The sequence below is a fragment of the Molossus molossus genome, unplaced genomic scaffold (genome assembly GCF_014108415.1).
Source record: "Molossus molossus isolate mMolMol1 unplaced genomic scaffold, mMolMol1.p scaffold_m16_p_1, whole genome shotgun sequence".
NCBI classification, from domain to species: domain Eukaryota; kingdom Metazoa; phylum Chordata; class Mammalia; order Chiroptera; family Molossidae; genus Molossus; species Molossus molossus.
The window spans coordinates 233,301,243-233,319,787 of NW_023425344.1; the positions used below are offsets into that span (position 1 = coordinate 233,301,243).

The following is an 18,545-nucleotide window of genomic DNA, read 5'->3' on the forward strand; positions in this document are numbered from 1 at the left end:
GGGATAAAAGGTTTTTGAAATTAAACTTTTAGCACAGTGCTGCTTCTGAAGAATGGCTCAATACGTTCAGGGATTTTTGACCAAAGTGTATTTGTAGACCAGGAACAAAGAGGGAACCAGGCAGATATTCCCATCTGTGTGCAAGATGAAAACAAGACAGAGAAGTGACAACAGCCAGGTGGCGAGGTGAAAGGTCAACCCAAAGTGATACTGAGTGCCTGCTGATTTCATCCATTAGCCCACAAAGAACTGCAACTATAGCCCTAAGCTCTGACCATCACCACAACCGAGACTGGTATCGTTATAATGACCCAGTCATGAAAAACTGGAAAGGAGCACAGGGAAGGCCAAATAGACACATGCCCAGGAAGGGCTGGGTGATGTAGGGAAGGTGCTTGCCTGTCAATCACACCTGGGAACAGGTCATTAGCCAGAGTAGGCGTGGCCCCGGCAAGCAGGGGAAGATGAGATATTTCAACTCCTAAACAAAGAAGTTCCCTTCCCCTTGCATGCTGGGCTCTTGGCTCTCTTGTTGCAGGGGTGCACTCCCCTGCATTCACCCACATGGCTCATGGCCATATGCACCCCACACAATGGACGAACAGACTGGACTTAACTCCACCATGGACTGTAAACTCTGGGCACTGGCCTTGCTTCTAGCTCTGCTGAATCCCCAGCTGCACCTCTTCCAGGACTGGTTTAAGGGAAATGGGACTTTGCAAACCCAGAGATGTAATTCCATACAAATAAAGCTTTCTACCACACCTCATCTTCCTGTGGAGGCCTCCAGAAATGCTTATTCCAGCGGCACTCCAAGAACCCCACTCCCACTAGCAACGGAAAAAGACCATCCACGCATTTCTCTGATAACAAGACGACACAAGCAGCCTGAGTAGTCACACGCTGGGCATTTTTAAAGCGCCTGTGAGGCCTCCTGGAAAGTTAATACCATCTAAGCAACTTTCCTCAACAGCTTCCTCATTTTCTTTCCTCTCTTTACAACACTTCTCCACTGAGTAAAAAATGAACACCTGCACTCTCGGCCAGTTGGCCTTCCTTCTCAGTAAGTAATGCAGGCACAAAGTTGATTAGAAGAACTGGTGAACGCAGAGGGAAAAACCTACATTTGGTCCTTTCTGGGATCTCCAGACTTAAGAGGTGAACATGGGCAGTAATCCAAGCGTTCAACTACCACTCTATTAGTTCGGCAATGATAGTGAAAGAAAGTTTTCCAAATACTGCCAGGGGGAGTCTCCCAAAAGAAAGGCCTCATTAAGAAAGGAGAAAAAAGATGCTATTGACCAAGGATTAAACTTCAATTCCTTCCCCACCTCACACCTCTTTAGGGGACAAAGGATTGGAAAGGTCCCTCCAATCAAAACAAGATCTCTCTCTGCCTGTCCATGATTCTTAGCCCTTGTTTTGTGTTGGCCTCTTTGTCTCTGCAAAGAAGCTGCTTCATTGAAACATCATAGAAAAAAACAGTTGTTCCCCTGGACAATGAAGTTGCCTGCACACGGCCATTTCCAACGTAGGCAGCAAAATTCTCAACCTGTTGCTATAGTAGCAGAAAGAATGTGATTTGAGGGAGCAGCTCTGCCGAGATCTATATCCAAATCCCTCCAGCTCTGGGGAGAACATTAACCCTTCACTGCCCTTTCTCAGGAGCAGAAACACCTAGGAAAGAAATCCTAAATTTCTCTTGGAGGCTGGATGTTGTAGTCTTAGCATTCACTCACTCATTCATTTATCCACTAGCTATTAACTTCGATTCTGTTGTGCTGGTTCCTAGGTTTTCAGTGGTTAAACAATGCAGACTTGGCCCCTGGCATTGAGCATGAAGAGGGGTAGGATATGAAGTCATTGCTAACATAACAATATATTATTCAGCATCAGTATTGGGGGGGGGGGGGGCACAGGAGGTTTTTGGCAAAGCCATCACCAGAATGGAAACAAATTATCCAAGATAACCAGCTTATATATCAACTATAGCAGACCCTATATGTTCAGGGCCACTGCAATTATTTGCTTGTTTGCATAGGTTAATTTGACAAAAAAATACCAATAGAAATGCTGGCTCCACTTATATCATGCCTCCTACAAAGCATTAGTTTAAATACGTTGTTTAATCAAATCAGTTTCCCACGTAAAATAGAAATAACATGGTTTGTCAGAGAACAATTGCAAGCAGTTGGCAGGTGCAGGCTCAGAAAATACATGAAAGAAGCAATGTCACAAGGAATCTTCCAAACAGTCCCCACCCCAGTTTACTTCTATGACCAAGAAAGTGACCTCAGGAAATACAATTTAGAAATTACCTTTAATCCAGTTTACGTCCCCTAACATTGTGGTAGAGAAATCTCATTATTACTGAACACTTCCTTGCTAAACTTCCTTTTTCCCATGGAGCATAAATACTAGGAGGGTGGGGTTTCTTAGAAGAATAAACTCAGTAGGTAATGATATCCTCATATGCTTTTTGTGAAACAAGGCAGCATTAATCAGATTGCCAAACAAGAGTAGAAAATCCAAGAGGACACGTTGCTAATCCTGGTTGGTCAGTACATGTGGTCTCAGGGACGTTACATGACCCTTTGCACCCCAGTTCCCTCACAGGTAAATCTGATACACCACACAGTTCCAAGGCAATAGCAATGCTTATTAATCAGTGTCCTGTAATAAAGTACTCCGTTATTATTCTCAGGAAAACGTTGCGTAACACTCTTTTGGCCCTGGAGAATATCTGAGAACCTCAATCATATTTTAGAACACTGGTTTCTTATCCAAACCAGAGGCATGGGCTACAAGCCGTTCACAAAACAAATCAGGGAAAGACAGGCCATCAGGGAGAGCTATTCACCAAAATCTCTTTTCACCACAGCAACACTGGGCTAAGGTTTGGGAGATGGTCCCAGATGTTTGGACAGCTGGAAACTGTTGTTTTGTGTGTGTTTTTTGCCCCAGAAAGAAGTGATGATGGCAAAGGGATGTTTCATAATCTGAAGTAAAGATTCCACTCCAAATAACGTCCATCCTGGAAGTGGGCAGTGGACAGCCAAGCCCAGTGATCCCCTTACATTTTGGAGGATGGGGTGACAATGGAAATGGAGCATTCTGTTGAAACCCCAGAGCCATCTCTGTATCTATCAAGTTTGAGGTACTTGCAGAAATTCTTTTTCCTTTAAAATTCCATTGGATAGGTCATGGTAACCGAGGGTCTGATGCTTCTTGCACATTACAAGGAACAGGCTGGTTCCATATGATGGACACTTTCTGCCTCCTGGTTCCTTGGATCCAGCTGCAACTTCACCAGCTTTTCTAAACAGGAGAAAGTGAAGCTCCCCGACGTGTCCTTCTCCCGCCATGGAGGCATACCTTCATGGCCCCGATTCTCTCCCCCTTGGTATCCATGCCCTCTGCCACACAACTCTGCAGTTTCCCTCTGCAAATATAAATGTCCCTGCCCTTTGACAATGGACTTGGCCATGTGACCTGCTTTGACCAACAGGATTTTAATAGAGTAATGACCTAACCAGAAGCTTGAAATGAGTTTAATCCTTGTGGCTTGTGCTCTTGTGTCTCTGCCATCACCATGAGAAGGACATGCCCAAGCTGACAGCCGGTCCAGGAGGAGGAGGAGGGACGTCAAGTGCAACGCATACCAGCCAAGTCCAGCCAAGATCAGCTGGCTCCCCCACACCAACATGCAGACATTTACTAAAAGCATATTGTTGTACGTCACTGAGACTTTGTGGTTGTTTGTAATGCAGCATTTTTGTAGCAACAAGTGATACACCCATTAGCTGATAGAGCCACCATACAAAAAATTCGCCTGCAGTTTAAGGGTTAAAACACTGTTTGCTTTGTTTTTTAAAAACATAAGTAATGGATCTCTGATTCCCCCCCCCCCAATTAGACTATAAGGTCCCCAATGCTGGATCTTATTGCATCCCCAGTGCCCAAGATTTATTCATGGAGGCTCTACCATGTTCTAAATCCCAGGGGATACAAAGGTAAGCAATACACAGTTCCAGCCATCAGTCTGCACCCGTGAAATTTTTCCCCATCTAGGATCAGGTTAATGTGCTTTAGCCCAAAGGTGATTGCAAAGTTTACTTATGCAGCTGGAAGTATACCAAGTCAGAAATGAACTCTGAACCACCCAAGTGTTATTTGCCTAAGTAAAGATGAACTGGAATCATTGCAACTTTTAGTAATGGAAGGGACTGACAAGACCATTGTATTACTGGTTTTTCAATCCTGGCTCATCACCAGAACATTAAAAAAAAATGTTTTTAGCCCTGGCCAGTTTGGCTCATAGGTTAGAGCATTCGCCCGCGAACCAGAGAGTCTCAAGTTCAGTTCCCACTAAGGGCATGTACCTCGGTTACAGTTTGTCCCCGGCCCTGGTTGGGGTTGTGTGGGTGGCAACCACTCGATGTGTCTCTCTCACACTGATGTTTCTCTCTCTCTTTTCTTCCCTCTCTCCCTCCTCCTCTATCTGAAGATAAATGCAAAAATGTCCTCGGGTGAGGATAAAAAAATCCTTTAAGGAAAAAAAAATAGTTTTTATTGATTTTAGAGAAAGAGGAAGGGAGAAGGAGAGAGAGGAAGAGAGAAACATTGATGTGAGAAACATCAGTCGGCTGCCTCCTGCACAGCCTTCTGGGGATTGGCGTGCGCTGACCGACAATGAAACCGGAGGCCTTTAGGAGCATGGAACGGTGCTCACCCAGCTGAGCCACAGCGGCCAGGACAATCAGTCACCAGAACTTTCTAAATTACAGATTCCTAGTCCCCATCTATATTTAGTTGAATACTCTGGCACAAGGCCCAGGCACCTGTGTTGTTAAAGTCTTAAAGCTGATGATCACAAGACTTCACCCCTCCCATCAGAACCCTCCCTTCGATGAATGAATCTCATGCTGAGTTGCACTAAGCATTTATGATGACATTAACAGGCCTGAAGGTGAACACAGAGGGACCACCTCCAGGTGACCACATGTGTCCATTAGTTATTGTTAGCATAACAAACTATTCCAAAACTAGGAGCTTAAAACAATAAGTTCTGATTATGCTCATAAGTCTGTGGATCTGGATCAGTCTGTCTGATCTCCGCTGGGCCTCTCCTGTCTGAGGTCAGCCGGCTGGTACAGGACCGCCTGTCTCACACACATCTGGTGTGAGTTTGCTGTCACCTGGGCTGACAGGGGTCTCTGAACACAGCAAGCAGGACCAGGAGTGTCCATATGGTGCCTGGGCTGGATTCCAAGACAACAAGCAGAAGAGTGCGAGGCCTCTTAAGACCCAGACTGGGGCTCAGTACAATGCATACATTTACTTCTGCACATTCTACTGGCCAAAGTAAGTTACAAGGCCAAGCTCAGGTTCAGGGAAACAGACTCCATCTCTTGATAAGAGGAGCTACAAAACCATATCACAAGGGACTAGATTCAAAAAGGGGAATTGCTGGGGCCGATCTGGAAACCAATTTATTGCATACCTAATATAATGGGAGAAAAACATCACCTGCAGCCAAATGTGATTTCTAAGTCTGGGCCAACGTTTTCACCCTAATCTCCAAAACGCATGAAATCCTCAGACTGATGTTTCATCGGCTATTCCTCATTTCTACTCCTGCCTGCACACATACGCATCTAACTGAATCCTCGAGATCTCAGTCTCACTAAAGCAGAACAAACCTGTCTCAACGCTATTTCATGTTCTCCTTCGGGGTTTTCCAAGGTGGACGACATACCAACCCCATGAGGATCTGTTCAGGGCAAGTGTCTCTGTGATGTCTCTTCCTGGCCTATGGATAAACTACGGCCAAGTGATCATCAGGGCCACATCTTCCAAAGGACCCCACAGTACTAACATGAGGAGCACCAATGTCTCATAATATTACAGGAAAAAGATGACACATGAGACCAGCGAAAAGCCCCAAGGAGCAGGAAACTGGAGCTCACTGAAGATTACAGGCTGAGGCTAATTATATTTCAGCCACCAGATGCCGGCTGAGCCCTCTTCGCTCCCTTTTCCCCAACTGTGACCACTCAGGAAATGCACACAAACTACGGTGGCTGAATTCACAGCCCTTTTCCCTGAGCCAGGCCCATGGCTGCGGTGCAGCCGTAGTTATTACAGCATCCCCACAACTGAGGTGCTGCCTGCTGCATTCTGGCTTTTTTTTTTTTTTTTTATCACCATGATCTTTTGGCAAGCTCCACTCAAATTCTCTAAACACCTACCTACTTGTGAGGTCTAGAACAGCAGGGAGTGGTAGAGAAATGAATTCCAGAAATCAGAAAACACAGGATGGCAGAGAAGTGGCCTGGCTGGGCAGCGCCTGCCGGCCGGAGGGCAGGCCCTCAGAGGGGGAGGGGAAGCAGGTGCTCACAGGCAAGGCTGTGGGTGCACACGGTTTGGCTCCCATTTGTGAGGCCAGTTCTCCATCCGCTTGGTGGGATCCCGGCTTAGAAGACTAAACAAAAGGTGTACATGAAAATACAATGAAATAAAAGGAAATGCTAAATTCACCTTGAAGAGGCCTCAGAAAAGCCGAAGTCAAGAAGAAACTGCGTTCAGTTTAGTTTCTGCAGAAACCGCGTTCAGTTTAGTTTCCGAAGAAACCCTAGACAGTTCTGGAACTGCGCAGAACAGGCCATCACTAGCCAACGCGGCCCACCTCCTCTAAACTGTGCTCTGTTCCTGAGCACCGGGTCTGGGAGACAAGTGGTTTGGGAGGGATGACGATGTTTTACCGGAATGCATAGCATCCAGAGTGCAAATGCCTGTGAGGGCCAGATGGTTACCAGTATTGTTAACCCCTCGGGTGGCTTGGAATGGCATCCATTTGTTTTTCAGTCATAACTGAAAAGAGTCACACATTCAAACCTCGCTGCTCCAGTAAAATCATCATAATGGCTCCCATCCCCTTCTTGCTCACTCAGCAACAGAATAAGCGGCATTCTTGGATCGTCTTCTAAAGAGCTGGCGGCCTGGGCTGCAGTCAATCTATGCTTTGGATTTATCAGCCAAGGGGAAACCTCAGCTGGAAGGAAGCAGACTGCTGGCATTACCCCGGGAACACAACAGCGGCAATGATGAACAGCTACTGATTTCAACAAGAAAACGTAGTATACTTCCCCGAAACTTAGAAGAGGGGTATGCAGTCTAAGAGGCGGATTTACACCCTGCCTTCACCCTTCATACCCTTTTTGGTACACCATTTTTTTTCCTAATTATTTTTTCTTTATTGGTTTTAGAGAGAGAGGAAGGGAGAGGGAGAAAGAGATAGAAACATCGATGAGAGAGAACATCAATTAGCCGCTTCCTGCATGCCCCGCACTGGGGATTTGGCCCACAACCTGGTCATATGCCCTGACCAGGAGTTGAACCAGCGACCTCTTGGTACATGGGTCAATGCTCAACCACTGAGCCGGGCGGTACACCATTTTTTAGGACTATTGTTCACAGCTGTTTAAAATACCTAACTATGGTAAGTGTAGGTTACTCCTTTCTGAGAATTCTTAAGTTGTCCTTCATAGGGATCACCAGGCACAGGTCAAACTTTTACACGTGTCATGGGAGTGCCTCTGGTTTGGGCAGTTTCTACGGCAGCTTCCCGTGCCATCCTCCTGGTAAACCCCTTAGCTCAGCATCCTCACACGCTAATGTCATCCAGACGTAACTCCCTGTGTCTGTTAAAAGAACAGGGCCGTCTCAAAGGTACTTCGTAGCCCAGTATCAAATTAACATTACACATAACCTTATCTTTCCTACAACAATTTGTTGAGCTCTGCCCAGGTACGAGAGCTTGGGCTTGGCCAGCAACCAGGGGCAGCCGTTGTATTCCTTCACACGCCCGCACGATCTATAGAGCTTGTGTTTGGAGTGAGTTGTATTCCTTCACATGCCCATGCGATCAATGGCTTGTATTTGGAATAAACATGGAAATCAGAAGCCTGTTAACAATGCCCTGTTTGATGACTCTGAATGACTCTCTCACCCACGGCAATCGAGGGAGAAGGCCTTGGCACCAACCCGCAGAGCAAACCTGCTCCCCAGACTTCTCCAGTGCCTTCCAACCCTCCCCACAAAGAATTCTTGACATGCTATACAAAGGTCTCTGTTTTCTCCCTTAAATCCCACATGAATCCCACATTGAGCATCTGACGTTTTTATTCCCAGAGCACCACAGATTTAATTCAGTACTTCCATGTTCATCTATATTTAATTAGACCCACATATCTTGAAACTCTTTTACTCCAACCCCTCTGCCGGCATCTCCCATTCAACACAGAAATCTTTCACGGGGTTTTCTGTTTGCTTGGTTTGTTTTGTTAGGAGACAAACGTCACCGTGCTCTACTGTAAAGCTGCAGTAACAATTTGGGCTTCTTTTTAATTAGTCAGAGATGCCCATAAAATGCCCACAATCCTTAGCACTTTTCCTTCTTCAAAACCTATTTGATAAGCAATGTAGTTAAAAAAAATTTTTTCTCCCTACAAGGCCAAAAGGGTAAGTTGTACTAACCACAGGTAATTAGTACACTAAGTTTTGTTTCAAGGCCAGGCTATCAGGTTACAAGTTCTAATAAATCCTGCTCGGAAAAGACACTTCTTTGTCTTGGGACGACTGAGAACTAACCCATCCACCAAACAAAACACCTCCAAGTCTATCAGAAACTCTCCCATCTAAACACAATAGAAAAGAAAAGCCAACACCAATGCAAATAAAATGAATGAATCGGTCCTGCTGCTGGCAGCCCTTACCATTGGGGGTGGAGGTCCCCTCCAGACCCTCGCAGGGGCTCTTGCTCCTCCGGGAGTGGGGTGAGGGTGGTGAGGGGTCCGGGATGTGGGTGCGGGTAGAGGTGTGCTCCGTGCATGCTTGAACAGGACTCGCTGCCGTCTGCCTGCCTGTCTGCCACTCCGTCCTCTCGTCTGGGTGGGAAGGGCCAAGATGGAAAAAAATGTGCAGGTTACTCACTGGCCTTCCCGGGCGGGCAGGCGGGCACACCCCAGAGGAGGGAGAGGCGAGGCGCAGCCGGAGATTCTTCAGAAGCAGAGCTGCGCTCTTGCTTCTGGTTCCTTTTGTTAATACTTCCTGAACTTTAAACCCTGTCTGCATGGGCATGGGTACTTTGGGGAGGCAAATAGCACTTGAGTAATTAGATTCCTGGGCTTAATGCAAAGGTTACTTTGAAAAGGCAATGCTTCAGCACACACATTTTAAAATTTAACTCTGAAATTGGTTTCCACTGTGCCTGAGCATGAACATGGCACAGGGAACGAGGGGAAGGGGCTACCTTGGGGCAGGGGCTTGGAATGGCCTGGAGCAGGCCAAGTTGGATGTGATTTAGACAATGCATTTCTCTATCATTTGGGCTCTGAGTGGTAGAGACACAGGATTCTTTGCCTTATATAGGAAGCACATTCTTGAAGTAGGTGTCTGGAAATCAAGATTTTAAAAAATGGATTCACATTGAAAATGCAAGAAAACTTGCTACCTGATAGCCTGGCCTTTAGGAGGAATCCTAAAACGAAGTCTTTCATAAGTGCAGGGATCTTTCGGTACCGTGTTTTGGTAAGTGTGGTGTTCACAGAGGCACCACACTTACCGTGTTACCGCAGAAAGAGATGAACCGTGGAGCCGAGGGTCAGGAGGAGGAAACTAACACCTGTTAGAACCACTCAGGACCAGGTTCTTCTCTCATTTGATTCTGAAACCACGCTTAGGTATAAGGCATCAATGTTTCCCTTTCCCATGTGAGTGAACACACTGAGACCCCGAGGTTAGGCAACCTGCATAGGGCTCAGCCAGCTAGTGAATGGAAGGCCCAAGACTTGCACCTGATTTGCCTGAATCTGAGACCTGGCAGCGGGCACCATACTGCCGGGCAAGTCTTCCAACATGCCTGAAGAAATAGTCACTTGCCTTTGACCTAAGGCTAGGTCGCTGTTTCTTAAATACATATACAGTTTATGCAATAGAATGTAATTCTGCAGGATAATAATAGGTATTACAGAAGTAAGAAAACATGAATTTCTTTACTGTAGCTTCTAACAACCTTTAATACACGAATCTACATTGTGAATTTCCCAGCTCTGAACTGCATGAGTGCCTTATTCCCTTCCCCAAAGCTTTTCTGCTTAGGAGGCGATCTTCTGGGTTTGGGAAACACTGTTATAGAGACTGGTCACTGTGCTTTTCTTCCCCTCTGCTGTGGTCTGAATGTTTGTGTCCTCCCCCAAATTCACATGTTGGCATCCTAATGCCCAATGTGATGTTGTCAGTAAGTGGGGCCTTTGGGAGGTGACTAGCTCTTGTAGGTGGGGCTCTTGTGAATGGAATTAGTGTCCTTATGATGGAGATCCCACAGAGCTGCCTAGTGCCTTCCACCAGGTGAGGACACGAGAAGTCTTTGGCCAGGAAGAGGACCCCTCCCTGACTATGTGCACACCCTGGTCTCAGACTTCTAGCCTCCAGATCCATGAAAAACAAACTTCTGTTGTTTATAAGCCACCCAGTCTGTGGTGTTTGGTTATAGCAGCCTGACAAGACTAAGACCCCTTCCTTCCTGTTTGTTGTTGTTGTTTTTAATTTTCTGAACTTATAAGTCAAAGTCTACCTATTCTAAAAACCAGTTCCATTCTCCAAAGTAAGTACTATTACAATTTCTTACGTATCTGTCTCAGAAATTTATATGGATATAAAGCATATATGAACACCCTTTTAAAAATAACACAACTGGAATTAAAATATAACCATTATTTTTTATAGAAACTTAATAATATATTTGAGATTTTCCCTATCAGCATATTGAATGGCTGCTGGCAAGTCAGAGTGAAGAAAAGCACAAGTCGGTCTGTAACATGGGGCTACGCTTTGTGAAAGGGTCCCTACGTGGGGCCCAGTACACTGTGCGATTCTGTGCCCGAATGCCTGGCTTTCCTTTCCAGCTCCGTGTAACCGCCACACTTGGACCTCGTGTGTCGGATGGGGAGGATCCTAGACCTAAATCACCTCACAGGTCACTGTGAGAATCAGTGACAATGAGGATGGTATGACACCTCAGCCACCACTGTCCAGGCACTTTTCTTAATGCTTTATGTATATTAATTCGACAAAGCCTTACTCTCAACAACCTTATGAAGCAGGTGTCATTAGCTCCATTAAGAGGAGTGTCTCCAGCCCTGGCCGGTTTGGCTCAGAGGTTAGAGCATCGGCCTGAGGTCCAGAGAGACCCGGGTTCAGTTCCTGTTAAGGGCATGTACCTCGGTTGCAGTTTGTCCCCAGCCCTGGTTGGGTTGTGCAGGTGGCAACCACTTGATGTGTCCCTTTCACATTGATGTTTCTCTCTCTCTCTCTCTCTCTCCCTCTCCCTCTCCCTCTCCCTCTCCCTCTCTCTTACTCTCTCTCCCTCTCTCTTACTCTCTCTCCCTCCCACTCTATCTGAAAAAAAAAAATGGAAAAATGTCCTTGGGGGAAGATTAAAAAAATTTTTTTTTAAAAAAGAAAAGTGTCTCCAGATCGAGAGCAGCATCTCTGGACCGAGAGAGCCATCTCATAGTGCACACCCACCACACAGGGCACAGTAAATGCTTAAAGTTGTATTAACAAAGTAAACTATCAGTCTGCAACCCTGCCCTTTGCCACGGTGCACACCTCAAATTAGGAACACTGTTCTCTCCCTCAGGAACACTGTTGCAGTTGGGGTTTCTATTTCCAAACCTAACCTGGGTTTTCTATAAATTCCAGACATAACCAATAAGATCCTGTAAAAACAAAGATACAACAAATCTCATTATTTCACTTATGTGTGGAATCTAAAGAAAAACAAAACAAATGTAACAGAAAAAAGACTCATAGATTCAGAGACCAGACCGATGGTTGTCAGAGGGAAGGAGCGTTGAGGGGCAGGGTGAAAAAGGTGAAGGGATTAAGCAGTATAAATTGGTAGTTACAGAATAGTCACAGGGATATAAAGTACAGCATAGGAAATATAGTCAGTAACACTGTAATAACTGTGTATGGTGCCAGTCGGATACTAGCAGTATCAGAAGAACCACTTTATAAAGTGCATGATTGTCTAACCACTACGCTGTACACCTGACACTAATACAGAATAATTCTGAATATAAATTGTAATTGAAAAAGTTGTTTTTTAATTACTGGAAGAAACCTCTTAATTAGCTTCCTTTTCCATTGTATTGACCACGACCTCATGTACTGTGACAAACAGTGGCAGTGACAAGAAGCATCATTGTTAAAGAAAATGCAAGCAAGTGTTCTTCATTAACGACAATGTTTGCTGTGGTGTTTTTAAAAATAAACCTTGAATTTGAGATTAAAATAGAAACATGATGTTCCATGACTCAAAAATTAAAAAAAAATTTTTTCCTTTATTGAGTTTTAGAGAGAGAGGGAGGGAGAGGGAGAGGGAGAAAGAGATAGAAAGAAACATCGATGAAAGAACATCGACTGGCCGCCTCCTGCATGCCCCCTGACTGGGAATCGAACCAGCGACCTCTTAGTGCGTGGGTCAATGCTCAACCAGAACAAACTGTATCACAAATCTGACAAAGTATTAAAATACAAGTGAGAACAAGCATGGAACATTTAATTAGAAATAGCTTTCCCTGCCTCCTTAGAATTTATAGTCATTTGAAGAATGATTTGACTGACTCATGCCTCTTAGGAAAACTGTCTAGGGATCATGTGAATTAATACCTTCTTATCCTTTCAATATATTTTCCTATAAACATCAGTGGCCTTCAAAAATCAGTCCACAGGGTTCTTCCCCTCCTAAAATCTCCATAGTTTGAGACAACACTCAGAGCCTTAGCATTGGTTTGGGGTGCCCACATTTTGACCTACTCTTTCTCTCTCTCCACCCCCCCATCTCCCGCCTCCCACAATGCCTAAGTCCCCAGGCAAGGAAGGCCTTGAAGGTGAGTCACAGAGGGGCAGAAAGAGAGAGGGAAAGAAGGAAGGAAGAAGATTTGCATTCTTTTAATATGGTTACAGTTGAGTGGATATTACTCATTTTACACTAAAGGTTTAAAAAAAACAAAGTGCAGAGAACTTAACTCCTCCCCTCCTCCGACGATAATGCCCACGCCAATACTAGACATAGCTTCCAGCCTAGGAAATGGTCCGAGCTCATTCGTTTGGGGGAGGTGCCCCCTACCCTGCCCTCTGATTGAGTACAGTCTTCATGTCCAATGCATTCTATTTTTTTATTCTCGTGTTCACAACGACCATCCACCCAGAAAGAAGTCCACAGCTGGCAGAAGAGCGCAGCCCTGCTCTGAAGCAGCACATTTCCCAGGTAAGCTCGCTTCCCCAGCCGGGAGCACAGCAGGGATCGGCGGCGTGGCCCCCGCCCTGGTCCTGAGGCTCCAGTCACACGGGTGGGAGTTCCCACTCCCTAGCTTCTGGAACGAGCCTCACAGTGTCCACCTCACAGGCTGTGATTGAAGATTAACTAAAAGAAGGTAGTAAGACATTTATACACAGTAGAGCACCACACGAATGATCGGGTAGTGACCCTCACCGTATTGTGGCGCGACAGAGTCAAAGAAACACCACTAGAGAATTGAAGTCCAAATAAGAGCCGTTTAGTAGCCGGCCAGTATCTTATTCTGAACATCCCTGTGACAGAGTTTTCAGAGATCAGCCTCGATATGCTTTATTACATGGCTTTTATACCTTACAGCAAAAGTTTAATGATACAAGAAAATAGGATCGACTTCCGGTCAAGATGGTGGGTAGGTAAACGCGGTATCGCGTCTTCCCACAACCACATCAAAGTTACAACTAAACTACAGAACAACCATCATTCAAAACCGCCTGAAATCAAGCTGAATGGAAGTCCTACAACTACGGAATTAACAAAAAAAAGCAGCTACATCCAGACTGGTAGAACGGGCGGCGGCACGAGGGGTGGCGGCGGCGCAGCGGCGGCGAGACGGGCTGGTCCCACACCCAAGCATGGCGGATAAAAATCAGGAGGCTCCCGCGGCTGGGAAGGTCCTTCCTGAGGACTGAGGGGTCCCCGTCCCACACCAGGTGCCCCGCTCAGGTTTCCAGTGCCAGGAAGAGAATCCCCATAACTTCTGGCTGGAAAAACCAGCGGGAACTGAGGCTCAGGGAGGCGGAAGTGGCTGGAGCCCCAGGCAGCTCCTTAAAGGGCCCACGCACGGACTTATCGGACTCTCTCCCTCTAAGCTCGGAGGGGAGGCAGCTCGAGGGGCGCCAGAGACACACAGGGAAGAACTGAGCTGTTTGGCACTGGAGCGAGGGCTGGAGAGGGGGCTTCCTCAGGGACAAACGTGCTGTCAGAGGCCTTTGTTCCTTTGGTGAGCCCTTCCCGGGGGCGGCAGACAGAAATCATATCTGGGACTCCAGCAACCTGGCTCACACTGGTAGCCCCGCCCTGCTGACTCCCTGAGGCCCCGCCCCGCCCCACACAACTTTCAAGCCCACCCAAGCTGTTGCCACTTGCTTAACCATAGGATTGGCCGGTCTTGGATTCTGCTTCAGGTTTTTCCTAATTTCTTTCAAACGAGCAGCATCGGGTCTCAGCGAGCCCCATACCTCTCATTAAGTAATACACAGAAACAAACACAGGGAGGCAGCCAAAATGAGGATACAAAGAAACAGGTCCCAAATGAAAGAACAGAACAAAACCGTAGGAAAAGAACTAAGCGAAATGGAGATAAGCAACCTAACAGATACTGAGTTCAAAATACTGCTTATAAGGATGCTCAATGAACTTAGTGAGAACCTCAGTGAACTTAGGGAGGGCCTTAAGAGCATAAAAAAGGACCAGTTAGAAATCATGGATACACAGTTAGAATTAAAGGAGGCATTAACTGAAATAAAGAATAATTTACACAGCTTCAATAATAGAGTATGTAAATCCAAGGAGCAAACCATCGATTTAGAATATAAGGAAGCAAAAAATCCCCAATCAGAACAGCAAAAAGAAAAAAGAATCCAAAAAAATGAGGATAGTGTAAGGAGCCTCTGGGACAACTTCAAGCATGCCAACATTCGCATCTTGGGGGTGCCGGAAGGAGAAGAGAGAGAACAAGAAATTGAAAACCTGTTTAAAACAATAATGGCAGAAAACTTTCCTAACTTGGTGAAGGAAACAGACATACAAGTCCATGAAGCACAGAGAGTCCCAAACAAGATGAACCCCAAGAGGCCCACACCAAGACACATCATCATCAAAATGCAAAAGGTTCAAGACAGAGAGAAAATATTAAAAGTAGCAAGAGAAAGGCAGCTAGTTACCTACAAGGGAGTACCCATTAGGCTGTCAGCTGATTTCTCAAAAGAAACTTTGCAGGCCAGAAGGGAGTGGCAAGAAATATTCAGAGTGATGAAAACCAAGAACCTACAACCAAAATTACTCTATCTTGCAAAGCTGTCATTTAGAATTGATGGACATATAAAAACTTTCCCAGACAATAAAAAGTTAAAGGAGTTCATCACTACCAAACCGTTATTATATGAAATGATGAAGGGTCTTTTTGACGAAAAAGATAAAATGTATGAACAAACAAAATGGCAATGAATACATATCTATCAACAATGGAATCTACAAACAAAATGAACAGGAAGAACAGAAACATTCTCATAGATACAGAGAACATTTTGTTGGTTGCCAGTTGGGAAGGGGGTTGGGGGAATGGGTGAAAAAGGTGAAGGGATTAAGAAGCACAAATTCATTGCTAGACTGACAAACCTCAAAGGGAAAGGGGTGGGGGGGGTGGGAAGAAATAAACCAAAGAACTTATATGTATAACCAATGGACACAGACAATAATGTGGGAAAAGGTGGGAGGGGGGTGGGAGTGGGGAGGAGGGGGTCAATGGGGGAAAAATGTGGAACATCTGTAATACATTTTACATCCAACAATAAAGATTTGGGAAAAAAAAGAAAAGAAAATAGGATCTTCTTGATATAATGCCCAGGGCTACAACAATGCTGTATAGAATTAGTTTGCCTTACAGGTAACAGGAACACCCAGGCACACCCAGGTAATTCAAGGTACATTAGGTCACACTTATCCTGAGCTGCACAAACACAATGCAATCCTAATTCCTTGAGATTGTGGGGGAGGTCTAGTCTCTGACTCAAGACCTCCAGGCTCCGTGAACTCTGTCAGACATGTAGCCGGCTCCCAACAATTTCTTGGTTCAGGGAGTATTCCAAAATTCTTTAAAAAACAGGTTCAGCTAGAGGGCACACAGTGACTTTCCCAATCATCAATTATGGGGTTATGAACATGTCAGCACAACAGTTTCTGGCTCTCAAAATGTGTTGGCGGGAGCATGACCACTGTTTTGTTGTTGTTGTTTTTCCTCACTTGAGGACATTTTTTTTTTTTTTTTCATTTATCTTCAGATAGAGTGGGAGGGAGAGAGGGAGGGAGAGAGAGAGAAACATCCATGTGAGAGAGACCCATCGAGTGCCTGCCACCCACACAACCCCATCCGGGGCCGGGGACAAACTGCAACCGAGGTACATGCCCTTAGCAGGAACTAAACCCGGGACTCTCTGGTCCATGGGCCGATGCTCTAACCGCTGAGCCAAACCAGCCAGGGCATGATCACTGTTTTAACAGACAAATCAAGTCGTTTTGTTGCTCATTATCCTCCAGCCTACTCAGCTGCTGTTCCCAAAGTAGGTCCTAGTTGGAGAGCACAACCCAGTAGAAAACGGACCAGCTTACTTTCATGTGGACACAGACATTTTCCTCCATTCCTCTGTTTTATCAGACTTTCTGAACTACTTCCTTTTCACATATTTATGAAACTGATTTTAAACTTTTGGTTATGGGAAATTTCAAATGCATATAAAAGTGAGAGATGACCAGGCCCATTTGGCTCAGTAGTTAGAGTGTCGGTCCACAGACCAAAGAGTCATGGGTGCTGTCTTTTTTAATCTAAAGTTTCTTTTTCCAGCTTTTTCCCCTTGTTATTTATTTGTTAATCACTTGATTCTTTTGTCGTGTAGCTTGTCCCACCATCCATATTTTGATGGCATGATTTACTGTGAATTCATTGCTAGATCTAGAGGTTTGATCAAATTCAGATATGACTTTTGGATAGAATGGTTGATTGACAGGTGGTCCTCCATCAGGAGGCAACTCATACTTGAGTGGCTCCGGTGTTGTGCACTTAGCAGCCAACTAATCAGCGCTTCGGTACTGCTCCATGAGGCCTGGGAAGTGGTGGCTCTTCTCCCATTACGTCTTCATTTATTAATCGGGGTGCTATTATGATTAAAGGTTTGCATTTACCTAAATAAAAGCAGGTATTTTCCATTTCTGTTTTTGGCCACAAGGTGTTAGACGACAGGTGGATCAGTCCCTTTCTATCTACGTCGCTCATTAAAATCTTAGAAAGATAATTTGGTTTATTTTTTTTTTCTTTATTGATTTTAGAGAGAGGAAGAAAGAAGGAGAGAGAGATAGAAACATTGATGAGAGAGAACATCAGCGGGCTGCCTCCTGCATGCCCCCACTGGGAATTTGGCCCACAACCTGACTGGGAATCGACCTGGTGGTGCATGGATCGATGCTCAACTACTGAGCCACACCAGCTGGGCAAAGACGATTTAGTTCAATTAAAACAAACAAACATACAAAAACTACTCCATTAGATTTTTTGGGAAAAAAGGTAAGAAACATTATCTAGAAAGCTTCAATTAAAGAGTGTGCAGGACTGGTCTATAGTACATCATTCAGATTTAACCTCGATTCTGTCACTTGTGAACTCTGAGACTCTGGTCAAAGTTTTCTCTTATTTTTTTATCCTCACCCGAGGACATTTTTTTCCCATTTTTTGTTCAGATAGAGTGGGAGGGAGAGAGAGAGAGAAACATCGACGTGAAAGGGACACATAGAGTGGCTGCTACCCGCATGACCCAACCAGAGCCGGGGACAAACTACAACCGAGGTACATGCCCTTAGCGGGAACTGAACCCGGGTCTCTCTGGACCACAGGCTGACGCTCTAACCACTGAGCCAAACCGGCCAGGGTTCTGGTCAAAGTTTTTACCATTCTTACTTACCCCCAGTTTTCTTATCTATAAAATGGGAATAATAATACCTACCTTTTGTAAGGATTCATGATAAAGTCTGCAAAGAGACTGTTCTGGTGTCAAAAAAACAACAACAGTGTATTCTCAGTAAATTAGTAGTTACTAGTTTCACCACTGTTTCTCCCATACCTAGCACAGTGCCTGGCAAAGAACAGTTACTCAATAGATGTTAGGTGAATAAATACAGGGCCGATTAGCTTTACTTTGTCCCAAGCTAATGATGGCTTCAGTATTCCAAGATGCTGGGGATATAAAAATAAACAAAACAATGTCTCTGCTCATGAATTTACATTTAATCACATGTAGAAATTAAAAGGCTCATTATCTGCTCCTAAGTTAATTATCCCAGTTGGCTATTTTGAACATAAATAAGTACTGTTGGTAACTCACAGGGCTGGAGAAAGAGAAGGAAGTAG

The 18,545-nt window shown here is 45.1% G+C and overlaps 1 protein-coding gene across 5 annotated transcripts in view; it reads right to left on the bottom strand.

The window, feature by feature from the left end:
- STON2 (stonin 2) overlaps positions 1-18,545 on the bottom strand; it is a 140,569-nt gene that overhangs the window by 49,342 nt on the left and 72,682 nt on the right. For 4 of the 5 annotated variants that reach the window (XM_036268374.1, XM_036268363.1, XM_036268369.1 and 1 more), the window contains one exon: positions 8,778-8,948. The exons of the other annotated variant lie outside the window; for it this stretch is intronic. In XM_036268374.1, the coding sequence (XP_036124267.1) occupies positions 8,778-8,948 (171 nt within the window). The remainder of the gene's footprint in view (positions 1-8,777; positions 8,949-18,545) is intronic. 5 annotated transcript variants of the gene reach the window in all.